Here is a 24,739-nt window from a genome sequence, read left to right as displayed (position 1 = left end):
AAGGGTTGACGGCACAGGACAGCATGGCGGGGGCGGAGCTTTGGGGGCGGGGGCCTTCACTGGGTGTGTTGGGGAACCAGGACTTTTACTGTGAAAAAATTAGTGTTCAAAGCAGGCCTCACCTGATCGTACTACTGCAGGCGCCTGGGGACTGGCACTGCCCATCATTCCGGGCGGTAGTGCGCTCCAGTACCGGGGGCGGGGCTATAGTCAATGGCCGTGCGCGGGGTCCCCTTGTGCTGACCTGCGACGCGCACTACTGGGGACGCGCACTACCTGCGAGGTGAAATTCAGGTACGTGGAGAAGAGGCGAGGTTCAGGTAAGTTTGTAGGGTCCGTGATTTTGATACTTGGCGGAAGCATCTATACTAAGCCGTTAATGAGGCGAAGCCGTCTTTAAGCTTTCGGCGACAGTTTAGACTTCGAAGCTATTATGTGCTATCTATCGGACTTCTCCAAGGTGATTATCCGGACCAAGACCTGTCATGGAGCAGAGAATATCCGAATCATTGACACTGAAATCTCTTTTCCAAAAGGCGAATTACATACAACTCAGCCACAGAGGATCAACTCGTCCGCATTTCTAGGGTTCCCGGCAGAGTGATTTCATTCCCTGTAGCGTTTTGATGGTCGTGTCGCTGGGACACTACTCTAGAGCCGTACTACATTCAGGGCCAGTTGCGACAGCCTGATGACTTATCTAAGTGATTCAGAAATCATGCGGCAGATAGTTCAGGGGGCCATCGGCTTCGCTTGGCACGACACTCTCCATTTGCGGTACTATCGACAACTTGATCAATAAAGAGATTCTCGGTGCTCGGGCCATGGGCGGCTTGCCCTGGGCTCGGAGCTCGAGCGAACCAGTGGAGTTCGCAGAAGTGCGGCTACTCAAGAGGTCATAGTGCGGCTAGAGGAAGAGCTCGTCGGGCCTATATAGACTAGTACTAGCGTGCCCTGGGAAGTTCAAGGAGATAGTATTTGCTAGCAGGTTCACCTCGCAGTGATATGCGGCATTTGACATCACCTAAGCGAAATTTAACAAAGTTTTCGCCGCGGTAACCTTCGATCAGTCCTGTATGATTGATTGAGTATACTCATGCACGAGGGATAGAACTGAGGCTCATGGCTTCAGTAGCAAGGTAGTAACATTGGTCTACGAATACTCCCTGCGCTCTGTTCACCTAAGTTTTGCTCCTCTCTCGGGTAGTCAATCCTCGCGCTCTAAGAGATTTCATTGATCTATATACGGGGTAAATTTCTCAGCTAGCAGGTGGATCAGAGAGGGGGAAAAGCAACGGAGGCAGCAAAGCGATGCCCCTTCTGGCGGAGTTGCTTCATCTTGTATTGAATAGGAGATAAAGTGTCTCTGAGTGATCGCACCTTGTTCGATCAAGCACGACAACGGGTGCTGATGGTTCCTGTCTGACCAGCGTAAGGGCAGCTGAGTATGCCTGCATCATTGCCTATAGTGAGGGCTTTGTTGAACACTCAGTTAGCCTATCGTAATCATTGACCTGGTAGGCTGATGTATCTCGGATCATTAGATCTCGATCCTCTCACCCCGCGCTTAGATATCTCACGCTCCGAATAGAATCCGATCTGCGTAGCACAACATGGATTTTTCTACATGATGCAACGGAGCAGATCGAGGAAACGTGGTATTTGCGTACCTTTCGTCCGCAGGTATAACAGACATATGGGAATGTGGATACTTACCGAGGTCGTTCTGCAAGGACCTGTATCCAGATGGTAGCACGCCCCTGTATGGCCCATCTTGGCACGCCCAATCGAAGTGATGACCTTGCCTCTTGTCATCAGGATCTCCCACTTTGATCAGGGAGATCTTGTGGCAAGGTTTCGGGGACCAATGACGATATTGATCTCGTCCCTGCCTCACGGCAACGCTGCCTTGGCCATGTACGATGGGAAAAAGCCAGCCTTCGTACTCGTAATAGCATCTTTTAAAGGATTTATGTCAGTTGTCATATGTGTATTCTGTTGGACCGAGGACGTGCAGCTTACTGGGTCAGCTCGATCTGCGAGCACAATCTCGTCCCAGGAAGCAAAGTATGGTCGCTCAGGCATACAGCCACGAAGAAGATCTCTTCCAGCTCCGAGTCAACCTCGATATGCCACTTCTCACACGTGTTGTTAAAGCCCGGATAGTCATTGCCTACATTGGTCTCGGCAAATGTCTGGTTAGAGTCAAAGCCCAGAATCTGGTCCGTACTTTGACTGCTCTCGCTTTTAATAGTGCGAACAGCAGAGATACTTCGGGAGAGAGTCATCACAGCGAGAAAGGTATTTTTAGCGTCGCTTAAGCGCATCTTGTGGCTGCAGGGTAGGTATTTGTGCCGAGAGAGTTGTGTAGTAGTTAAACCGTTATCAGCTACGCGAAGTACTTCGACTGCTATTATAGAACATCTCCAGTATCACATGTGGGCGACGGCAAGGCCAAGGTGTTTCGTAAGGTTACGGGCAAGGGTAGCAGAGAGTTAATGTAAACAGTCCGCTCAAACTTGTCAACTTGGCGAGCAGGGTTGTAGACCGGCTTTAGGTTAAGTAGTAGGCTCAATAACATAAGGCACAGGAGTCTCCAAGGAGATCCCACCGGAAAGGGCGTCCGCTTCGCACTTACCGACAAGCAACATCTCGTCCTTCTACGCTGTATCCCATGCGATTATCCTCAACGGTGATCAACGCATTTAGTGTGTCTCAAGCTCCCCGAAGGGTAATGTCCACACGCGATCGCCGAGTATCAACTAAAGCCGCCTTGGACCACGGTAACTATTTATTCACCGCCAAGCAGTCAATAATTGTGGATGCTTCTTAGCTAGACAGTACCGCACAGTTTGTAGTTTTTCCTATTATGATGGGTGCCAACATATTCACAGTCTACAATACGTGTGTGGCTCGCGTGCTCCCGTTGGCGAGAGGTGTCCTGTCCAGTGCCTGCGCCCACGGCGGAGCAGGGAAAATAGCAAATCCAGCAGGAGTAACAGCACCTTCGCTGCGCTGCCTCCGCAACCTCTGCTCCTTTCCGCACAGCGTGGCCGTGCTCATAAGCACCTGCAAATAGAATCATGGCTGGAGCGACCGGACCGTGTACTCCGCATTGCCTCGGTCCGTGAGAGAGGGATGACCTGAAACTCGTCCAGTCTGACTTAGATCCGCTCGCCAAGAGACGGCTTTCACAACTAGAATGACTAAACCTTCCTGCTCACCTAACTATTCTCTGTTTCCTTCGCAGACCCGTCCTTGTCTTTGGCCTGATTATGGGGCCTTGTTTATGCCGTCTCAGAGCCCAAACAATCCCTGGTTGGTGCGGGTTGTCACGCTCGACCAGAAAGACTCGTAATATCAGGACACGAAATTCAACATGAGCTTCTAGGATCTGATTAAGACGGTTTCAGGGTTCGAAGAGCGATTTTTCAAGGACGTCAAGGCCCGTAAGATTGATGTAGCACTGTGTGAAGTAGGGGAATGAGACAGTCAGCACCTGCACACTTGGACCAAGGATTGCCTTCGCTTATTAAAAACTGAACGAAGTTTATCACTGAAATCTCGGGGCTTAAAGTAGAGTGATTTGGTGATCTAACAACCTAACGATCTCGCTTATGGCATACAACTTAGTTTTGCAGGCTATTTTGTATGCACGAATGTAGTCCGCGTTTGAAAAAGAGTTCGCTTGGGAGGAAGCTTCAGTCTGTATAGCTTCGACTGGATGGGATATGATATTTTCCAGCGGGACCATCCTTTCACCCACAGAATCGAGTAAGTTGCTTTATTGAATAAGTCTTTCGTATTCCTGGAAGGCTCTGAGCGGTTGTCACTGGGCCCGTGTCGCTTCAAGCACCACTCTTGGATACCCTTGATCCCCCCCCACTTAGCATTCAGCGCGGTATATATAGTATCGCTATCGTGGGGAACTTCGACATACACAAACTGCTCTCCAGAGGGCAAAGGGCGATCTTCTGAGAGTGTAATCTCATCGTTGATCAAGGTGGCGTATATAAGACAGTTCACATCATCCGCAATGATGAATCCATTTTCGCCAACCCGTTGTACAGTCGAATTCGAAATCGGTGTCCACTTTCGCTTAACGTCACTCTCTCTGCGCACGGTCCGCCTTGTCTTTGCAATGCCAAGTGCATGGAGCCGCAAACAAAGCTACCTGCAGGTAGGTGGGGCAGTCAGGACAGCCATTTCAGGCTGCAGGCAGGATTCACTCATTGCATAAACAGGGCGATGCCTGGAGAGCATTCCTTAGAAGCACTCCCCTAGCTTCTTTGGACCTGTTTTTCCAAATGAATTTCTACTCTACAGTCGAAGTTAGCTTTGACCGGGTCTTATGAGGTGTTTTCATCTTAAGTGACCTTCCTGTCATTTTGGCATGGGCACAGGGGAGAGTTGTTTTGTCTAACCAAGTACGGCTTTCTCACACGAAGCTCTTGCCTTAGGAAGGGTTTCCCAGCTAATTTCGCGACTACTAGCAGCGCGTCCACGGCTATTGTGTGGCTCATACTCGTGATCCAATTCGTACGGATAATCAAATCATACAGAGATGTTCTCCTTGATCGAAGTTGGTTCAAATACTGATGTCGGATGAGATGTACAATATGATCTAAGCTTACTGCTGAGTGAAGCCTATTCCATCTTCATTTTATGGCAAGAATCTTACAAATGACTAAACAAGACATACTGTATATTCTCGGAAACTAAGCTACGATACATCAGAAAGGCAATCTAAGCCCAGCTCTGCTTAAGGCAAATGGTCAAAGGATAGTCAAAGGCGCCAATTATGATCTACGTGTTTCTAGATAGAGGTGAAATGTAGGATAAAAATGCGGCCAGTCGAGCATGCAATAACCAATTTCGTATCTGCATCCACTGTGGCCCACCTAACAACTCGCGATCGGAGCTCTGGATGAAGCCAGAGGACCGGCTGCGAATCCCTCAAAATCCATGCACCATCCGAACTGATACCATAGCGTTGGCGGCCGGCCATGACGGACATATTTGGATATAGATCCAATATGTATTCCACGTCATTTCCGACACGGAGTACTTGAACACCGGTATATAAATATGTGTCAGTCGTGTTTAATGACAAAGAGCCATCAGCACCAACTTCGTATGTCGCCTCGCACGTGGCCGTAGCCGCATCCCACAGCTTGACTGTCTTATCGTCCGATGCCGAGACAACGCGGCGACCGTCTGGGGAGAAGGCTGCCGCCCGGACCGAGTCAGTATGACCCTCGAGTGTCGCCTCACATGCGCTCCACTTCTCCGATAACTCCGGTTTGCACGTGACCCAATCCGGGAACTCGCCGTGAAACAGCTTCCGAACCAAACTTTTGGCAGGACTGAAAACGAGTGCCGAGGCGTAACATTGTAGTGGTCGGCTCTCGAGCGCCGGGCGAAAGCCTCGTAGAAGACGGTACACGTCAGCAACTATTGTCTGAAGATCTGAAGCACTCGGACAATCCTGCTCGGGTCAGTAGTGTTGACGTGCAAAAGGGCACATAAAAACATACCCGAATGCACCGTTTGAGAGCCTCTAATGCAACGATGCTATCTGAGATGCCACGTAGTAGACTCAACGCCTCAATCCAATACAGAGCTTTATTCCGCAAGAAGCTGTCTGCTAATCCGCCGTCGCGCGCGCTGCTGCCTTCAACCTGATCTTTAATGGCATCCACCAAATGATTGACCCAGTAAACACAGCAGTACCCGACTGTCGAGAGTGGGTCAGGCATCGGCGGCTTGATTTCCTCGATTGGGAAGCCTGGATCGCGTAGATTGTAGTTGTCGCGCTTCAGTATGCTGGACGTAGCCTCGATAGAGCTCTGGAGGATGTGGCTGTGGACAGATGGCTCTCCTTGGGGGAAGAGAACGACCGCGTGCGACTTCATCAAGAAGTCCTTTGCCGACTGGTGGACAAAGTACACCTTATCTTCACGAATAGTGAGGAACGAGCCGCAGAGGCTGATGATCTCCTGTAGCGATTCGCAATTGGTCCCTATATCCGAGGACTCTCCGGTCAAAGTCATCAGCTCGGGAAGCGACGGTGGCCGATAGGTCGTTGCTATAACCGCAAGAACCTGCGTACAGGGTTCGGTATCCTCTGAGGCCATAATTTGCTCCATCATTCGTCGATATAGAGCATCAAGGCCCGGGGGGAAAGACTTCACTTTCTGTAACGCGTTTGCTTGGCGAGTCTTCTCGAGTTCTTGACATACCAAGGCAACCCAGAGAAACGTGCCATCTGCTTTCGACGACAGATATTGTTGTACTTCCTTAGCGAGATTCTCGCGGTAACCCTTGCGTCGTGCGAGCTTGGATACTTTGTGCTCGATGTATGTGTCTACGGCTTTTGCGACCGATTTTTCATTGACCTCGAGCGACAACCTGTGGGCTACTTCGCGTAATGGTTCCTCAATCTGAGGCCAATTACGGCTTGAAATGAGCCATTTCGCTGTGGTTGTTTGCGAGGTCCTGACCACCAGATCGAGGAACACTGGCAGACCTTGCAAACACTCGTCCAGAGCGTCGACCACAAGGATAACTCCATGAAGTTTGGGATCCTGGAGAATGCTGTCGAAGATTTCGCATAGCGCCTGCCAGCTATTGGTGTCTTCGAAGAGGGCTCTGCCGGCGGCTGCGTGCTGCTTTTCCATGTAAGAAACGAGGGAGGCGTCCTTCTCGAGGAGCATGTCGATCAGGCTGCGTAATGCAGCCGTCGCAGTATTGATGCGCTTGTCGGTGGCCTGGAAGAAAAAGTAGGATAGAGTTTGTCCCTCGTTGCGCATCCTCTCGAGTTCATTGATGATTCCGCAGAGCAGCATGGTCTTGCCCTTGCCTGGATCGCCTTTGACCCAGAGTAGTCGCTGGTCGGCATTGTCGCGCCACTGATGGAGTTCGGGGTTGTCGAGTACCCAGAAGTAGGCGTCCCTAAGTAGGCTGCCCTTGGTTTCCTCGATGCGCCTCTTGTCATGGCGAGGATTGGTAACGTGCAAGTCGGCAATACATTGCTTGGCTGCTTCGCTCATTGTATCCTCGCCTGTAACCAAGAAAACATATCAGGAAAAACTGGTCAGCCTCTGCCCCAGCTGATTGGGAAGCGCATCTGAAGCCACGGATGCTTACCAATCTCTCGTCTCGCGCCTCCTGAACCGGATCTCCCACCTCGTGAATCATCTATCAAAGGGTCAGCCTCAATCCTGAAGGCAGGTTGTAAAAAGATATTTCGAAACGGTATGGATGCTGCTACATGACATTTTATTGCACACGCGAAGATCCTGATCACACACTTGTGTGGCCCATCGTTATGAACGCTGTCCCAGTTTCGCGAACCTCTTCTGCAGCATATCCTCTGTCTCATTGGCCTCTTCATCCTTCTTCTGAGGCACTGCACTAGGAGTCGGCTTCAACTCACTGTTCTTCAAAGCACTGTTGTATATGTCGAAAATGTTGACCTGCACCAGCTCGAAATTGTCCTTGTCCGCCTGGGCGTCTCCAAATTTGCAGACGGTGGAGTGGTCTGCGTTCAACTTCACAACATTCTCGCGGTCGCCGGGAAGGCTCAACCGTGCGCTTTCCTTGGGAACAACCTGTCGATTCCAAGTCAGCATCGCCAGCCCTAGCCTCAGAGATGAGGCACACATACTCCATCTTGAGATCCCCAGAACGAGATAATGTCGTATCTCAGGAGCTGGTGCCTCCAGTGTTCTTGCATAATGTCCGAGAAGATGCTGCCTGCCTTCAGCGTCTCCAGCACGTCGTCGCCCTTCTGAAATCCTGCCGACGTGGCTATCTTCGCCGCGAGGCCGCCCAGGCTCACCAGCTTCCAGTCTCCACCATTGTGCGGTGTGGCAAAGAAGGCCAGACCCGAGGTGGCATCCTTGATAGGCGTATACTTTAGGTTGTTATGTGCGTTGATCAGTGCCTGCTTGATCAGCAGCCCACCCATGCTGTGCCCCAGCAGGAGTATCGTCTTGTCTGATCGATCCTCTTGATGCGAATAGCTTCGAGGAGCTCGTTCGCCTTGCCGACAAACGTGTCCCGATCCTTGCCGTACACGGCCGTCGCGTTGTACTCGTATAGGAAGATTCGCGCGCCTGGAAGGTAGCGGGGAAGATCATCGCGGAGCCACAAGCGCCCGCTGGCACCAGAAGGGGTGCGCCATGTATCCCAGGCATGATCTACATCGCTCTTACTCCGCGGATTCAGTCCGTGGATGGCAAACACGCTGCCACAGGTGAGCAAGTAAATTGGTTGATTGAAGGAAGTCTACATACTCAACTTTGGCTGTATCATCCGCGGTATCTTCTGGGTTTGGAAAGAGTTGTCGCAGTGGCTAGATCGAGACAGTTTAAGCAACTGAACGAGGGGTTGGCGCTCTACTGACAACCAGGAATGACTAACCATCGTGGATCTCTCGCTTCTAAGCTGTGCGTCAAGAAAGACGGGATGACGGGGCCCACACGCGAGGATTTCACGCAGCGCCTGCTGTTCTGCGAAAGCTCAGGTATAACTAACAATTTATCTCGAAGAAATTTACAGGGCCACCGGGGGATGATATAGCGGTGCTTGAGACGAGGTCAATTAGCGGACAGAAAGTGGATATTCAGATCTGTCGCGTACACAGCCCCGGACTCTTGGCGGAGTTGCCACCTTGGCTGTGTAAAAGTGTAGGAACATAGGCGCAGAGAAAGCAGTGAGGGGTCCGAGAGGTTGCCTCTGTAAAGTAACTAGGAATGTTCTTGGTTTATGGCCAGGAAATGGCGCGACCACACCACCCTACGACTGTGGCTGAAGGTTCTGCTCCGCATCAAACACGCTAGCGTATTGTAGGTGCGGTTAGCAGCTGGTTCGGAAGCTTCTGCGGCCTCGTCAGCCTCCAACTTGACAGGAGACTACACTACGCAAGTGGAATAACCCTGTACTGGTGTGGTGCGGCTGAGGCACACCGTCCAACCACTGACCAAGCCATTCCGAGCTTGACCAGGGTAGCAAAGTCTGGACACGGCAAATCCCGTGCCGACATGCTTTTGCTCTGGCTGGTAGGGATGTGGCCTTGTACAGTACGATTTTAGCCCTATTACCGTACGTACAATGGGAGTTGTACAATACAGTAAAGTTAGACGTATCACACAAGCGGAGTGACCACACAAGCGGAGTGACCAATTCAATTAAATTTTGTTCAGACCATCTTTTCCCCTCATTTTCTCCACCAAAAAATTGGTAGGCCAATGGAAAGAAAGCCAAATGGTTCTCGCGCTTTACGCGCTCCAAAACAACCCCAAATTATCTATTCGAAAAACCGCAATTGCGTACGAAGTCCCATACACAACACTCCGTAAGCGAAAACACGGCGCGCACTCCCGCCACGATATCTCTGCGAATTGTCGAAAACTTTCCGATTCCGAAGAAGAGGAAATCGTACGATATACAACTGAGTTAGCATCGCGATGGTTTCCTCCCCGCTTGAGTGGTGTGCAAGATATGGCAGATCGGATCCTCGAGTTACGCAACGGGGGACGCGTCGGGAAGAACTGGGCTTCAAACTTCGTACGACGACAACCATCGCTTTTTACGCGTCCAAATCGAAGAATCGATTATCAGAGGGTTCGATGCGAAGATCCAGACGCGTATCGCGCGTGGTTTTTTTACTCGTACGGAATACAATCGCGAAATATGGTATCTGTGAGGAGGATATTTACAACTTCGACGAGACTGGGTTTGTACTGGGCCAGATCTCGTCTGAATATGTTGTTACAACATCCGATCGACGTGGAAAACCAAGAGCAGTACAGCAAGGAAATCGTGAGTGGATTACAGTCATCCAGGCAGTCGGGTCGTACGGCTACGCAGTTCCGCCTTTCATCATCGTTGCGGGGAAAGTTCACCTCTCGTCTTGGTACGAAAACACCCCAATGCCGCCCGACTGGGTAGTCTCTGTCACTGAAAACGGTTGGACTACAAATGAGAAAGGCTTAGAATGGGCTCAGCATTTTAATGAGCATACCAAGGCTCGTACGAAAGGCGGATTTCGACTTCTTATCCTTGATGGCCATGGAAGCCACCACTCGACAATTTTCGAGCTTTACTGTCAAGAGCATAATATTATCACACTTTGCATGCCGGCCCATTCGTCCCATAAGCTCCAGCCTCTCGATGTCGGTTGTTTTCGTCCATTGAAAAGGTCGTACGGTAAATATATTGAGGATCTAATGCGGGCGCATATTACCCACATCTCAAAGGAAGACTTTTTCCCAGCCTTCTATGCCGCATTTATAGAGACTATGACTGAACAAAACATCCGAGGAGGTTTTCGAGGGGCGGGACTAGTGCCGTACGACCCAGAACATGTGATCTCGCAGCTAGATGTGAAGTTACATACTCCAACACCGCCAGGGTCATCGTCCGGGCTTCCTCAACCTTGGGAACCAAAGACGCCTTCTAACCCGATCGAGATGGATTCCCAAACCGAATATATGAGAAGCCGACTCGTACGACATCAAAATAGCTCCCCAACTTCAATTGTCGAAGGTTACAATTCAATTGCAAAGGGTGCGAAGCGAATGGCTTTACAGATTGCGTTACTACAAAAAGAGGTTGACGAACTTCGAAAGGGAAATGAGATATTAAGCAAACGTCGCCGTACGAAAAAAAAACAACTCAAGGGTAGAAAAACACTCCGAGTATCCGATGGACAAGATATCTTACACCAAAAGGAGGTGGATAGTCAGTTACAAGAAGAATCGCGTCGGAAAGATGGTCGTACGAGGAGGACTGAAACACGTGCGCGCCGCTGTGGTGTCTGTGGAGAAGCCGGCCATAATGCGCGAACATGTGAAAACGATGTATAATTGTCTGATGAATCGGACTCTGATTGAATTGAATTGTTTTTTTTGTTTGTGGTTGAATTAACTTACATGTTGTTATACGTGGTTAGGGAGAGTGGTCACTCCGGTTGTGTGGTCACTCCGGTTGTGTGATACGTCTAACGTTAGTTTGATAATTTCTCCGTAATGCCAATTCGTGGCTTGTGAACTTGAACAGTGTAATTGGCTGTATCGGCACTCTTTTCCCAACAGTTGGGCAGTGCTTCGTCGATTCGGTGCATAAGTTAATGGCTTACGTGTGACTTGTGTACTAACACGCCTGCTGGTGAGAGGCCCCCTCAGACGGTCTTCGGATTATCTACACTCGATACCTGTTCCAGGCATAATTGACTGACCTATTCATGATGGCCCTTTTCGTACTCTTGTTTTATCGAGCTGCGTCCGCCTTCCCATTACATGTAGCTGCCCGAAGCGACGCTAACATCACGATCCCCGCCGGAGCTTCGAACCACGGCGATCCGAACCTGCTCTGCCTGCCCGCCGACTGGGACGACATTGCCCAGTTTATCGTTGCTAACTACGTCACCCATGCGTTCACCACCACCATAACCAGTGGCACCGGCATCCTAGGCGTTGTGTATGCCGTAGCAAAGTCCCTTCTCTTTCCGATTGCAAGCGCCGCCTACTGAACCCGACGCCCCCCGGGTTGCCTGACAGCAAGGATCCAGGACAGCGCCGCAGGCTAGGCCGGGTGGGCACTCTTGTGCTTGCCAAAAATAGGTCCTGTCGGGGTCGGTGGCCTATCACCGCCCCGGATGTCGGACGTCAAGGGCTGACAGGCAGGGGCACTGCGCCTCAAAGCCCATGTCGGAGCTGGCATTAATGTGAGATTTGGCGCAGGGTCAGATCAGCCCTACTAATTGGCCTCAGGAGATGAGCATGTCGCGCTGGATGGAGCGTATAAGAAACTCTGGGAGCCCCAACGGCTGACGTCGTGGTGCATTCCGCGAAAAAATCATCGGGTATTCATTCGACAGCATAGAACGCACCCGCAGCGGCAGCATCGATCGACAGTCACGAGCCGACGACTTCCTCGACACATTCGTTTAAGCATTCTTTTTCTAGGCACAATCAGCACACACCATGATGAACGCGCAAAGACGACTGGCGGGCCTGTGCCTGGCGGCTGCGTGTGTCCGCCGAGACAGTCTGCGATTTCGACTGCACAAAAGCACCCTCGATCACCTCGGCCAAGATAGACAATGAATGTGAGCATGCTCGGCACCTTCACGAGTCGCGATGTCACACTAGCCGACCAAGATGACTGACCTCGATCGCGTCCTTCTCTAGTCTGCGCAAACGCCTGGAGCCCCGAACCCGCTGGCTTCCAATGCCTGGCTGTCGCCGCGGACGGCGCCTCGTTCCAGGCCGACTGGCACTGGACGAGCGGCGCGCCCTTTGCCGTCCACTCGTTCCCACACGTCAACCTGCACTCGGCGCGCATGCCGGTGAAGCTCGAGAACATCACAAAGGCCACCCTGGCAGTGGAATGGGGCATGGGCCCCAACGCGACGTTCCCCAAGGGCAACACCCACGTCACCGACGCGGTGGCGCTCGACGCGGCCAAGACCATGGCCACGATTGCCTACGACCTGTGGATCGACGAGGACCCGGATGTCGCCGCCTCCGCGGCCGAGGCCAAGTACGAGATCATGATCTGGCTCGGCCACTACGGCAACCCGCAGCCCATCTCGATGACCTACCCATCCGTCCCGCAAGGGTCCATCATTGTCGACAAGAAAGCCTTGTAAGTCTCCCCCTTCGACTCGCGAATTGCACTCTCGAAGAAAAACCATCAGCTGACCGCCTGCCTTTCCCTCGCAAACAGCACCCTCTACATCGGCAAAAACGCCGTCGGCCAGACAGTATGCAGCTGGGTCCTCGACGCGCCCTCGACAGCCTTCAAGCTCGACATTGTCCCGCTCATCGCCGAGCTCGTCAAGAAGAAGCTGATCCCCGCGGCGGCGTACCTGGGCGGCGTGCACTTTGGCGTCGAGGCCTTCTACGCGGCCGAGACGATGGCGTTCGTCGCCAAGGACTACACGCTCGCCATCAAGGACACTGCTGGCAGCGACGATGATGTCGTGACCTCGAGCAAGACCAGCAGCTCTGCGCCCACGCGCACGCCGACGAGCGGTGGCTCGGGCCCCGCGCAGACGATCAACTGGACACCGGTGACTCCTACGCCTGGCGGCAACGGCCAGTCTACGGGGCGCCGTCGGCCGGGTCGCTGTCGGTGTCGCGGATGAGCGGGCTGCAGCTTGTTGGGTGTCTGGTTGCGGGCTTGCTGGCTGCTTACGCTTTGTGAGGGTGATGAAGTGATAGAGCACAGCATCCACAGTGGCGTGTTTGAACAGCATTAGACCGGGGATATGGTTTGTGAGACGGTGAAAGATACCACAGCGCTTGACCTTTGCATAGCAGCATTGCTCTTTCTCGGGAATATAATTATAATGTACTCCTCAACTCATGCACTCCTCTTACCCTGACCACGCATGACTTCAGACTCGACCTCCCCCAGTGGAAGGATATCTGTCTTTTGGCGAGGGTGCCAGAAACAGACACGACTACGCGGCTCAAAGCCTCTTCGTCCGCCAAAACACCGCCCAACCTCCAAAAGCCGAAGTCAGACGCGTAAAGATGATCAAGGGACCATACCCCGAGCCATATCCAAAGACCCCCAAACTCTGCCTGCTGCCCACCGCGAGCAGCGGCACAGACGCGAGACCGCCGATGACATACCCGATCCCCCTCGCGCCATTGAGGAGCCCATACACCATGCCGGTGTCAATTGCCTCGTTGAGGGCAGCCGCCTCGCCCGCCATATCGTTGATGAAGCCGCCCCAGATGGCGCTGTAGCCGCCCGAGAAGAAACCAAAGATCAGCGCAAATAGCACAAGCACCGCCATGCTGCCGTTCGCCGCCATGCCCCAGAGCAGGAAAGCCGAGAGGGCTGACGCGAGGGGCGAGAGCAGGCAGACCGACGACGCGGACAGCGACACCCTGCTACTGTCGCTGAGGTAGCCGAAAAAGTACGACGCCACGATGCCGGGGATGTTGAAGAGCGTGAGGAGCAAAGTGGCCGAGGACTGCGACAGCGCCGCCACGTCGTGCGCGTACGTGCTGAGATAGGTCTGCGGGATGCCGTAGCCGGAGCTCTGCAGCAGGATCGCCACGCTGTAGACGTAGAACGTGCGGTGGCGGAGGAAGTGCCAGGGGATGCTGCGTGGACGGTACGCCACGGGTGTCTCTGCAGATGGCGGAGCAGGGATGAGCAGGATGGCTGCTACGCTCGAGGCGGCTGCTATGGCCAGCCACACTCGCAAGGCGGTGCGGAAGCCGTAGTTGTCGAGCAGCGCGCGGAAGAGGAACGGGCAGGCCGATCCCACAATGTTCTTGCACGACAGCGTGACACCGTAGGCAATGGCCCGGTTGTGCGTCTGGTGCCACTCGCCCAGCGTGAGTGTCGTGGGACTAAAGATGAGCGCGCTTCCAAAGCCGGCGAGCACACCCTGAGTGGCCACGAGGTGCCACACGTTTGTGCTGAATGACGACGCCAGCAGGCTGAGCGTGAGGAGACCGGCGCCTGCAAAGGCTGCGGCGCGGCGCCACTGAGACCATCGGCGGACGAATAAAGCAAAGAGGATGGGCATGGAGATATAGGTCACCCCGTTGAACGTCGTGCCGATTGTGCCCGTGATCTCCACCGGGCCTTCGAGCTCCCAGTCGCTCATAAAGTACTCTTGTAGGACGCCGTAGCTCATCGCGAAGCCTATTCAAGCCAGTCAGTGGATGCGCATTTGGCTTCCGACCTTGGGAATCATTGTACCGTACCCCATATTGGGAGCTGCAGGATCGACGAGCCGAGCAGGGAGCGGACTCTCTTCCTGCGATGCTCGTTGCTGCCACCGCCGTTATGTCGTTCGTCATCGTTCTGCGCCTCGGCCACTTCCTCGTCCGGGGGGCTGACATGTTGTAGCCTGAAGCTGTTGTCTGTGTCGGTGGCTGCCATTGTTCGTGTTACTTCATTCAAAGCGTGCACGGTTCAGCTTTTCCATACCACCGATAGGTGGACGATTGGTTTGCATTGATGAATGGTTGGTTTCAATCGATGTGATATAGGCGCCAGGGCGGGGAATAGTCAAAACAGCTGACGTCGATCATCAGGACCGGCCCGATGAGTAATACCTCCAACTATGCTTCGCTCCGCGACCGGTACCCCTCGCCAGTCAGATTCGGGGCAATTCTCCCACCAACATGTCATTTGTCAAATGCGGACCGGGTCCCGGCACACGGCGTTACATTGACTGGCAGCATTTGGTTTTCACTTTTGAACATACGTTGCCAATTTCATCATGTCTAGAGGGTAGACACACCTCAGAGTGTCACAATCCTCGTCACTGGCATATGCGATTCTGAAAGACTCAAATGTAATTTCGAACCTACACGAAGTGAAGTATATCGCACTGATCTTCAAGGGTAATTGTCGTGTTGCCAGCTCCTCTATTTCAAAACCCCCACCCTCACACAGAATGTCGCGATGGCTTCAGTTTTGTGGCCCCCCGCAGCAATACCGCCGAGACGGGCAGTAGACTGGTTCCTCCTCTTGCCTTTGGGTTGTTTTGTGCCAGGACCAGAGAAACCCCAGCCCACCCGATCTCCACCCGGTTGTGGCCGTGTCATCCTCACCGTAAGCTCGGATCGTCAATCGAACCTTCGGTGTCACAAGCCTGGCCACCTCAGAGCTCACGGTCTGGAGTGGTGTAGTCAAAGGGGTACTTTAGCACAGTGATGCCGCCAGAGTACGTGCTCAGATCTGGATTCACCTGCGCCTAAAATCATCCCAGAACTGTCAGCGTCTTCTATTTTCGAACCACAAACGTCCAGAAGAGTGCAGCATGCATGCACACATACCTGGTTGATGGTTGAGCACGTCGCCGGCTGAGCTCCCCACGTCTTGATGGTGGCGGGTTTGTCTGCGGAAATAGCAATCTCCACCTGCTGCTTGCTGGCTCTGCTGGGGTCGCCGCTGAGGTAGTTGAACGGGCTGATGATGATGCCCGAATGGGCCGTCGTGAAGACCGTGTTGGGCAGGTCACCCGTGTGCGGCATGTGGTGCATGCCGAGGTTGAACCAGACCACAAGGTCCTCCTGGTCCAGCGACTCGCCATCAAAGTATTTGGAAAAGTCGATGAGTGGATCGTCGATCTCCGCGAAGCCGTACTGGTAAGTGCAGGTGTCCTCGCTGTCCTTGCGCTTGGTGACGTAGAGATGGTGCGTGGTTTGATGGCCGGCGTTTCCAGTGAGGTTGGAGTCCTGGATGGTCAGGTATGCCACGCCGGACGCTGTCGAGCAATGGGCATTAGCACAAGTACCTCTAGAGGGAAACCAGGAAAAGAAAAGGGAAAAACTGGGTAGAACATGCCTGGGTGAATCCTATACCCGGGGTACTCCCCGTACGCGTTCGGCTTGTCCTTGTTCACAACTGCATACATGGATGCGCCGTTGGGCGACCAGTTGATCTTGCCGTCGTCCTCGGTCGCGACGAAACTCTTGCGCGCCTTCATCGTGTTTCTGGTTCCGTTCAGCCAGACGTACTTCTCCGTGGTCGGGACGATGTCGACCTTTTGCATCGAGTTCTCGGTACCCAGCACGTCCAGGTCCGCCTTGAAGGTGATGACGTGGTCATGCAGCGAGCCCGACAGGCTGTCGTGGATCTTGAAGCCGTAGTCCTCGTTGTTGGCATAAAAGGCCGACGAGATGTAACCGGACGCGCGGACCGAGACCTCGATGGAGCCGTCGAGGTAGAACTCGTAGGACGTCATGTAGTCGTAGTTGCCGATGGTGTAGACGGCCCGGACAGTAAAGGCAATGTTCCTGGTGACGCCCGTGTGTCCGGCCCATCCGTGGCGCTGGATGGGACATCCCTTGTCCATCTCGAACAGGCAGATTCCATCGCTCTGGGTGTAGCTCGTCTCCTTTGTGGTCTGGGTGGTGTTGAGGTAAGTCGCATGTCCCGGACAATCGTACCCGCGTACAAGGGAGACGATTGTGGGTCCAAAGCCGTTTCCACCATCAAAGTAGCTGTGCCAAGGTTAATACATCAGACAAAAACAAACCGACGTGTTTTGCTTGGAGGAGAAACTAACACTGTGCCGGACTGCACCGGATCGATTCCTCTGTGCATACATGTCAGCGAAAGGGCAATACCATGTGTGGACTGGACGCTAGTGTGCTTACGCGTAATGGGCAATGGCTTCATCCAGTCCGAGCTTGCCGTGGTGTTAGCGCAATGGTCCCCTGATTGGATGGAGGTATGAGGCATGACGTACCTCGTAAAGGATTCTCTTCCCCTTGTATCTGACATCATACAGCCTCAACCCCTTCTGATGGGTGCTGGATATGAAGAAGCCAAAGTCCACTGCAGTTGCATTGTATTTAGTGAGAGCAGGTTCGGCAACACTGGGCGGCGGAACATGGACTTACTCCACTCGACATATTCCTCCTTGGGATCAATGGCGAACCTTGGCGGGCCTTGGTTGATGATTGTCGGCGGAGGCATCTCGTCGAACTTCAGAGGGTCGCCGTGAGAGTTGGAGTGAGCCCATTCCTGGTCCGAAGTGCCCGCCAGCTTTTCAAAGTTGGGGTCCTTGATGGCCGCGCGCAGGTCATCGAGCGCGGGATAGAAGACGTTATTGTAGACCCATCCTGTGACATGCCACTTGGACGCATCGCGGCCGGTGATGTTTGATCGGACATATAGACCGAGGGGCAGGAGCGTGACAGTGTCGTAGATGCTGGTAGTCGGGGCGATGAATGACTGCCACTGGTCGAGGTCTTCGCCAGTCAAGGTTGTGGGAGCCATGAAAGCCAGGGGTAGCTGGATGTTGTCCGCGGCTGTCAGGTTCCACAGAAACTTGGTGACGTCCTCGGCTTCTTTGATGATGCTGTCCGTGAGCTCCTGTAGTTTAGTCTGATCGGCATTGCGCACCCTGATCTTGCCGTGGCCGCCTCTGGTGGTCCTGAAGGTGTAGGGCGACACGGTAGATGTGTTGGTGATTGGCAGGGGCCCGACCATGTACTCGCGAATGTGGGGCTCCTCGGTGGCTCCGAACATCAAGATCGCCCTTGCGTGGCGGGTGGGCTCGCCCGCCGTCGCGTCGCCGTCGATATACCGGAGTACTTCGGTCTTATTGGGCAGCATCAACTCGACCGAGAGGATTGCGTTGTCCCACCTGAGGCGAGACTAGTTAGCACGTAGCACTTCCCATAGGCTCGACCCGGTCATATCACAAGTACGTACTCGGAAGCGTTGGCGCCAGCCGTCAGGTTCAATCCTACAGCATCGCTGTGCAACAACTGAATGACATCGACCGCCTCCTCTTGAGTCAAGCCCTGCCAGATGTTCTTGTGCGGGCCGACAGTGGTAGGCTGCTCATACGAGCACGTTGTGTTGGAGCCATACTGGGCGACCCGGGCTTGTAGCGACCGTCGTTGAAGAGGATTGCTCAGAGCAACCCCAGAGACAAGGGCTGCCAAGAAGAGGTTGGCGAACTGCATCTTGAAGGGCGGATGAGTCTCGAGCGCGAGGTGCCTGCAGCAAACATCGTGGTCAATTCGTCGTGAGAAGAGACCATTCTTATAGCTTTCACATCTGAGGGATTACACGGGCCCTGTACTCTGGGCCGATACCGCAACTCGCTATATCTTCTTTCCGATTTTTCCGTTGACAAGGCTCCAGACAGGCCCAAGGAAGACGTCTGTGATGGTAGGCATGGCATTTTGCCAATATGTCATTCTCATCGGGGAAGGGACGGACTAGTGTTAGGGTTCTCCCACAATGCAAGACGTTGGGGACCTGGGCGGTTCACCAATCAGCGACGCTTCCGTTATCAACTACATACCTTAAGGTGCTTCCCCTGTTGGCTTCTGCGGGTCTCCATGTGGGCGGCACGGAGCGACTTCAGCTTGCTCAGCTGCTCTAAGAGAGAGGGCCGTGCTCGGAGAGTCGCTAAGAGATAGACGGGATTGAGACCACTTCTCCACTTCGGAACAACGGAACTGTTTCCGGTAGATATCCCAGCCAGCATCTTTGCAAGGCCTGGCGAGCGGTGGGACTCGTTGCGATAAGGTGAAGACTTGGGCCATGTCCGTGGCTACGCTTTAATACACGCGCTGGCCTACCAGATCGTCTGTGGCTACGCTAATACACACGCGCTGGCCTACCAGATCCTTGCATTCCTGAACCCATGCTTCCACGAGCGGACAGTTATCGACAAGGCTGCGCATATGCGGTCCTGTCGAAAGCGCAGGGGGTTCGGGCTATTCTTGACCCTGGCTGTCCCGACGACTGGGGAACGTGTCGTGCCAAATAATGTCATGCTCCCATCCTGCCGGCCTCTAAGTTCCTCTGAAACATGCGAGATGTATTCTCTACTCATGGTCTGTCCTCTGTCCAGAGCCACGATGCTTATGCATATCAGCAGGACCACCTGAGCAGGATGCTGCGCTCTGCACAACCCCGAGTCGGCGACCAAAAGTTCCCTCGATCACTGCACCGGCAGCTGGGGGGCTGATCATGCCGATCTAGACGTACAAAAGTACAGTATCATTGTCCAAATCCTGAGCGGCAGCCTCGACTCGTGCACGGCACTCGGCCTTCATCGAGTGACCCGCGCCCCTGCATGCTGCAGCTATTTCTTGAGGTAATACTTGACCACAGATGCGACCCTATAGGGTAGTACTGAGTATAATCGCGCATTGCCGGCCTCCGACCCCTGAATGTCCCCGGCACGGTCCGCACCAACCACACGCGGCACGTAGCCACGCGTTTTACGTAACTCATGATGGTCTTGCAGGCTACAGCGTTTCGCTTCTCAGCATTGGCCTGCGGCTTTTTCGACTTTAGTCACGGGAATCTCAACAGGGATTCTGCGGGACAGAAGACATAGCTGCAACGCGGAGGGCGCATCAAACCTTCAAAAGTTTCAGAGCATCTCGGTAACAACAGCCTTACGTAACTCTGTGTCATATTCTGGGTCGTTCGCTCCGCACGTGGCCGTTCCTATGCTGTTGCGATATTTGGGGCACATTCCCGTGAACAGATTCCAAAGGTTCTGCCTCGCCTGCCAACCAACAGGATCATCATCAACATGGGCGCGCGAGGGTTTAGATTGCTTACCCCTACCTGCTGACTGGCTGCGAGCCTCCCTTTGCCCGGGCCAGGGTTGCTACAGAAAACAAGGTTGGGCCGCCCGCCCCTGGGCAATGCTTAAGTAGGCGCTTGGGCCGTCGGGGCAAATTACCTTATAGTTAGTCCAGTGGGGGAGCGGGCGAACTCAAACTTTGAGCAAGTAAGCCGGCGAAGCTTCCACTAAAGTCGCAAGCTAAAATCAATCGTACCAAATGCTTCCCTCGCCCAGGAGCCTGACCATCATTCCCGGCCGGGAAGCCCTCACTTTCGCGCATTCCTGGTGGGACAGGGGGGCGCGGGCACGGGCCATTGAGTGCATTCCGGTACCCCAAGTTGAGTTCATTCCGGCGCGCCAAAATGGGCTAACCCCCAGCTAACCTAACCCCAACTCCAAACGTAACCCAAACCCCAAGTGGCAGGGGTCGAACCTTAACCCCCAGCTTAGCCACGCGTGTGCGGCCAGGTGCTGCTACAAGAAAGGGAGAAGGTAAGTAATAGGTAATAAAATGAGATGAGCGCGTACGCGTAATAGGACTAGCCCGGGAGTCTAAAGGAGGGAACGCGCGTGAGAGGAGAGGCAGGACGAGGATGAAACGGACACGCGTACGCATTCCGATTGAACTGTGATGCTAGCTTAGGGTCTCTTCCCAATAATATACGCGAGAGTCAAAGATCAGAAGCAGCACCGAGAATCACATACACAGGTAGCAAACACGATGGACCGCAGCAGCCAGGGAGGCGACTACGAGAGCGATCACGGCAGCGCCGCGCAGCAGCAGCAGCAGGACGCGAGAGCTGCAGCAACGACCGAGCCAGCAGCGACACTAGAGCTCTATCTATACCGGGCGAGCCGCGTACTAATCTGCACGCTATGTAGGGCAGGAATCGCAGCGGCCATAGGCGGTATAGTTACCCACTACCGACAGAGGCACCAGCTCAAGGGCGGCCAGCTACGGGCAGTCAAATCGGCCGCGGCAGCGGCAGCAGTAGCAGTTAAAGGCCGTGGAGGGCTCGCAGAGCCACACGAAGCAGAGGTACCGGCAGACGGTAGTCCAGCCATCCCGCAGCTTCAGGTCCACTCCGGATTCTGCTGCAGGGCATGCCGATTCGTAACGAGGAGCCGGGACGAGGTCCAGAAGCACCAGGCGAGAGAAACAGCTGGCGGCGATGCTAGGCACGGCGAGGGTTCGCCAGGCACGGGCCACGCGCTAGCGGCAGGGCGGCAGGCGACCCCAGAGGCGACAGCGGGGCCGGACGGCGGCGGTGGAGGTGCAGTCTGGGAGGCCCACATAGCGGCGTACGAGGCTAAAGCGGCCGCCGAAGAGGCGGAGCGGGGCCGGATTATCGACTACGAGGCCGGCGTCGACTTCGAGTCGCCGTGGGTGGGCCAGATGGGCTGGGCGGCGCATCTAGCCGGCAAGGATATGGCGGAACTACGGCGCGCCGCCGAGCCAGGCCTATCGACGAAGGAGCTAGCTAAGCTAAGCCAGGCGGTACGGAAGGAGAGAGAGGCTTTAGAGGCGGCGCTCGTACGGCTAGGCCAGAGCTTCAACCGGGTAATCGAGCGGTGTAGCCGGCGGATCAGCCAGGTGCCCGTGGAGACGCTCTGCTGGCTAGCAAGCCGCGACCCGAACCGGCCGTCGCCGCAGCCGTTCCGCGTAAAACAGGAAGCGCACACGATGGAGAAGTACCGGAGCCACTGGCGGCGCTATCTCTGCTACTGCGTCCGGGTCTTCCGGCTCGGCCGTACGGAGGCGAGGAGGAAGTACCAGGTCCAGTTTACCGACAAGCAATGGGCCGCTCTCGAGGCCGTTACGGAGGCTCTCGATAATACGGAGGAGGAGAGCTCCCGGGTAGGAGGCGGCGGCGAGGAGGAGGAGGAGAAGAGCGAGAACGACGGATATCTAGACGAAGCCGTCTTTACGTTTTGTATTCTGTCGCTTACGCAGCAGGTACTAGTACGACCGTACGTAAACCCGCTACTCCACTTCACTACAGTACTCGCGATCGACCCCGTCCGAGCACGATTTCGGCCGCCAGCCGAGTTTACAACACTACTAGCAGGTCTAGCATGGTGTAGCCGCGTACTACTACTAGAGTACTTCTTCGAGCACGTCCCGATCCAGGAAGAGGACAGTCCTGCGGACTCCGGCGAAGGGGAGGACGAAGGGCGTAGCCAGCTCCAGGCCAGGGATATCGACGTATTTATGGACGGCTACCGGCAGTGGATCGCAGACGGCTCGTACAGCCCGTTTAGTACGCTAACCCGATTCTTAACGATCGGAAAGGGCTACCGCCAGAAGGAAGGGGGGGGCAGCACGGATCATCTGGGAGGACGGGAGGCAGGCGCTCCGGCTACACGGCTTCCGGATCGAGGTCCAGAACTTCCGGCGGATGGCCCAGGGGCTCGTCTCAACAGCCGAATCGGCGCTCGACGGGCTTCTGTACGGCCAGTCGGCGGTACTACTAGAACGGATCGAGCTCGGTAAAATCAGCGATAGCGTAATGTACGAAGGGGGTGGGAAATCGTTTATCTGGAACCCGCAGAACAGCTGGCTTCAAGCCGGGCCCCGCGTCGTTGCCGAGCTCGTTTCGGAGAGGCTCTGGTCGTCCCAGCGGCAGCAGTACCACCGGGAGCGGTCGCAGAAGTGGCTAAACCAGATCGGAGCGCTAAAGAGCCAGCTACTCGTACTAACGCACGTCTGGGGAGGCCAGCCAGGCCGAGGACCCGAGATCACGAGCGTGCGGTATCTAGATACGAAGCAGCTGAGCCGGAGCGTCTATATCTTCGACGGGCAGGTAATGCTCGTAACGGACCGAGATAAGGCCAAGTCGATCCGGGGCTACGGCCGAAAGGTCGCACGCTTTCTCCCCGAACGGGTCGGGCAGCTACTGACCATCATTCACAGGCAGTTTGTGTCCAGTTGGCGCGTCTCTGCCATACAACAGGGGCCAAACGCTCGGGCCATTGCATTCATTCTGAACCCCAAGTGCGCCATACTAGAATTGGCACTTGGACACAAACTTACAGTGGGCAGGGACTCGATGCAAACTGGGGCAGAGCGACGTCGGGCTCGGGAACCGGAAGGAAGACGCCAGGCATGTGAAGAGGTTATGTGAAGTGTTCCTCCAACAGAGCCTATGGTCCAGGGAAGCCTCCCGCGACTGGCGCCTTGCGCTAAATCAGGGCCTGATTCAAGGGCGCTCGGGCCCCGCCGGGCGTGCATGGTTGGCAAGGGTTCGCGATCGTGATTCGAAAGACAATTGGTACAGTTGGCTAACTAGCCACAGCTTCGAACAGGCCCTCGCGCTCTTCGGACGCCCCAAGTCGGTGACCGGCTTCTTCCGGGCCCAGCGGCCCATCGAGAGCGAGGTCGAGCACTCGTTCACCATCAGCCTGCAGTATGACGGGGCCCTTCTGGGCCTGCTCGTCACCGTCAAGACGGCCGTCACGAGCCCTATGGCGCAGCAGCTCAAGCAGCTCGTGCGCGGGACCAAGGGCTCGTTTGTCAAGGTAAGGATTGAACCCTTGTAGAAAGCAGAAGGAACCGCGTGCTGACTTGCCAGTACTTCCAGCAGCGAAGCACCTGTCCCCGGGAGGAGGGAGCAGATCGGCGCTGGTGCTAAGCCCCTAGATGAAGGATTCGGGGTCGAGTCGGAGGCCCTGCGCGGCATCTTGACGACGTACAAGGAGTTCGACCCAAGCGTGCAGAAGCATGACCCTGAGACGAAGAAGTACACCGCGGGGTACCCGACCGTCACGGGACGGTGGATGGGGCTGTACGAGAACGTGGCGGATGCTATTAACGGCAAGGCCAAGCTGGAGGTCAAGGCGACGCAGTCGAGGATGGCCTGCGGCTTATCGAGCCGGCGAGGGAGTCGTACGATAGGGGTATTACAGTGGCGTGGAGGTAAGGAACTCATTTGTGCATCAAGCCGTTGGATCATGGTCTATAGATCATCATCGCGTCATTAGACTTCATGAGCCTGGATCTGCAGCGTCGCCCTGCGCCGTCTTTCCTTCCGCCTCCCACCAGCTCTTCATGCCCTCAACGTCGCACCAGTCAAACTGGCGCGGCTCCTCGTACCACCACCTCTCCCCCGGCCTCCTGGGCCTGTCGCTGACGTACTTCCTGAGGCTCCCGCCGTCCGCCAGGTGGTTCTTGACGCCGACGAGCAGGATCACGGCGCCAACCCGCGGAGCGAACTCGTCGGGGTCAAGGAACACGGTCAGCAGGACGCGCTTGCCGGTGGAGGGGTCCGCGACGCGCGCCGTACGCATGGCGTAGGCGGGCACCGGGCACGGCTGGACGTTGTCGAGGGCGCTGACGACCACCAGTATGTTGATGGACCAGTTCTGCTTGTAGGGCAGGTCGGGGATGGACCGGAGGCGGGTGAGCTTGAGCGGGATGGAGGGATGGGTCCAGTCGCGCGGCAGTGCGGCGGGGCCACGGTGCGCGTAGGCGACAGCTTCTTCCCTGCGTCGAGAGGTTTTGGAGGGCGAGACGACCATGTTCTCGACATCGTCCGCGTCGAGGCCGTCGTCGTCATCGTAGTCGTTGCTTTGTTGCTGGCGAGGCCGATGCTTCGTCGGTGTTGCTTGGCGCGATTGGCGTTCCGCCTACGCCAGTGCTTC

General features: G+C 54.9%; 8 protein-coding genes across 8 annotated transcripts; 3 read left to right on the top strand and 5 right to left on the bottom strand.

The window, feature by feature from the left end:
• Window positions 1-2,069: 2,069 nt before the first annotated feature.
• B0I36DRAFT_356729 (uncharacterized protein) lies at window positions 2,070-3,079 on the top strand (the record flags this gene model as incomplete). The annotated part of the gene is made up of 4 exons (XM_046157669.1): window positions 2,070-2,301; window positions 2,431-2,500; window positions 2,710-2,783; window positions 2,859-3,079. The coding sequence occupies 4 exons, from the start codon at window positions 2,070-2,072 to the stop codon at window positions 3,077-3,079; spliced, it is 597 nt and encodes a 198-aa protein (XP_046003893.1).
• Window positions 3,080-4,816: 1,737 nt separating this feature from the next.
• B0I36DRAFT_300581 (NACHT domain-containing protein) lies at window positions 4,817-7,052 on the bottom strand (the record flags this gene model as incomplete). The annotated part of the gene is made up of 2 exons (XM_046152027.1): window positions 4,817-5,491; window positions 5,538-7,052. The coding sequence occupies 2 exons, from the start codon at window positions 7,050-7,052 to the stop codon at window positions 4,817-4,819; spliced, it is 2,190 nt and encodes a 729-aa protein (XP_046003892.1).
• Window positions 7,053-7,230: 178 nt separating this feature from the next.
• B0I36DRAFT_60540 (uncharacterized protein) lies at window positions 7,231-8,085 on the bottom strand. Its single transcript, XM_046163086.1, has 2 exons — window positions 7,670-8,085; window positions 7,231-7,613 (listed from the first exon to the last, which is right to left on the bottom strand). The coding sequence occupies exons 1-2, from the start codon at window positions 7,970-7,972 to the stop codon at window positions 7,329-7,331; spliced, it is 588 nt and encodes a 195-aa protein (XP_046003891.1). The 5' UTR covers window positions 7,973-8,085; the 3' UTR covers window positions 7,231-7,328.
• Window positions 7,670-8,546, bottom strand: B0I36DRAFT_437054 (uncharacterized protein). The gene is made up of 3 exons (XM_046162880.1): window positions 8,428-8,546; window positions 8,301-8,359; window positions 7,670-8,251 (listed from the first exon to the last, which is right to left on the bottom strand). Exons 1-3 carry the CDS (start codon window positions 8,428-8,430, stop codon window positions 7,957-7,959), a joined length of 357 nt encoding a protein of 118 aa, XP_046003890.1. The 5' UTR covers window positions 8,431-8,546; the 3' UTR covers window positions 7,670-7,956.
• A 2,637-nt stretch (window positions 8,547-11,183) lies between these two features.
• B0I36DRAFT_60525 (uncharacterized protein) lies at window positions 11,184-11,702 on the top strand. The gene has a single exon (XM_046163085.1). The coding sequence runs from the start codon at window positions 11,252-11,254 to the stop codon at window positions 11,537-11,539; it is 288 nt and encodes a 95-aa protein (XP_046003889.1). The 5' UTR covers window positions 11,184-11,251; the 3' UTR covers window positions 11,540-11,702.
• A 291-nt stretch (window positions 11,703-11,993) lies between these two features.
• Window positions 11,994-13,335, top strand: B0I36DRAFT_437053 (concanavalin A-like lectin/glucanase domain-containing protein; the record flags this gene model as incomplete). Its single annotated transcript, XM_046162879.1, has 3 exons — window positions 11,994-12,057; window positions 12,201-12,657; window positions 12,739-13,335. 3 exons carry the CDS (start codon window positions 11,994-11,996, stop codon window positions 13,157-13,159), a joined length of 942 nt encoding a protein of 313 aa, XP_046003888.1. The 3' UTR covers window positions 13,160-13,335.
• Window position 13,336: 1 nt separating this feature from the next.
• Window positions 13,337-15,010, bottom strand: B0I36DRAFT_389963 (major facilitator superfamily domain-containing protein). Its single transcript, XM_046161372.1, has 2 exons — window positions 14,745-15,010; window positions 13,337-14,682 (listed from the first exon to the last, which is right to left on the bottom strand). Exons 1-2 carry the CDS (start codon window positions 14,920-14,922, stop codon window positions 13,487-13,489), a joined length of 1,374 nt encoding a protein of 457 aa, XP_046003887.1. The 5' UTR covers window positions 14,923-15,010; the 3' UTR covers window positions 13,337-13,486.
• Window positions 15,011-15,376: 366 nt separating this feature from the next.
• Window positions 15,377-18,470, bottom strand: B0I36DRAFT_437051 (copper amine oxidase; the record flags this gene model as incomplete). Its single annotated transcript, XM_046162878.1, has 8 exons — window positions 15,377-15,742; window positions 15,825-16,255; window positions 16,336-16,994; window positions 17,060-17,089; window positions 17,151-17,182; window positions 17,243-17,331; window positions 17,397-18,145; window positions 18,214-18,470. 8 exons carry the CDS (start codon window positions 18,468-18,470, stop codon window positions 15,650-15,652), a joined length of 2,340 nt encoding a protein of 779 aa, XP_046003886.1. The 3' UTR covers window positions 15,377-15,649.
• Window positions 18,471-24,739: the final 6,269 nt, after the last annotated feature.

This window comes from Microdochium trichocladiopsis (genome assembly GCF_020744255.1).
Source record: "Microdochium trichocladiopsis strain MPI-CAGE-CH-0230 chromosome Unknown B0I36scaffold_19, whole genome shotgun sequence".
In the NCBI taxonomy this organism is placed as follows: Eukaryota; Fungi; Ascomycota; class Sordariomycetes; order Xylariales; family Microdochiaceae; genus Microdochium; species Microdochium trichocladiopsis.
Note: the sequence above shows the minus strand (reverse complement) of the source record. Positions and strands in the feature narration are given on the sequence as shown.

What these genes read in the sequence shown, in the direction of transcription:
- B0I36DRAFT_60540 (XM_046163086.1), bottom strand. Translation starts at nt 7,972, where the DNA reads ATGGGTGGGCTGCTGATCAAGCAGGCACTGATCAACGCACATAACAAC. An exon ending in TCTGGGGATCTCAAGATGGA is followed by an intron (nt 7,614 to 7,669) that starts GTATGTGTGCCT and finishes TGGAATCGACAG; the next exon opens with GTTGTTCCCAAGGAAAGCGC.
- B0I36DRAFT_437054 (XM_046162880.1), bottom strand. An exon ending in GATGATACAGCCAAAGTTGA is followed by an intron (nt 8,252 to 8,300) that starts GTATGTAGACTT and finishes CACCTGTGGCAG; the next exon opens with CGTGTTTGCCATCCACGGAC.
- B0I36DRAFT_60525 (XM_046163085.1), top strand. Translation starts at nt 11,252, where the DNA reads ATGATGGCCCTTTTCGTACTCTTGTTTTATCGAGCTGCGTCCGCCTTC.
- B0I36DRAFT_389963 (XM_046161372.1), bottom strand. Translation starts at nt 14,922, where the DNA reads ATGGCAGCCACCGACACAGACAACAGCTTCAGGCTACAACATGTCAGC. An exon ending in CCTGCAGCTCCCAATATGGG is followed by an intron (nt 14,683 to 14,744) that starts GTACGGTACAAT and finishes TGGCTTGAATAG; the next exon opens with GCTTCGCGATGAGCTACGGC.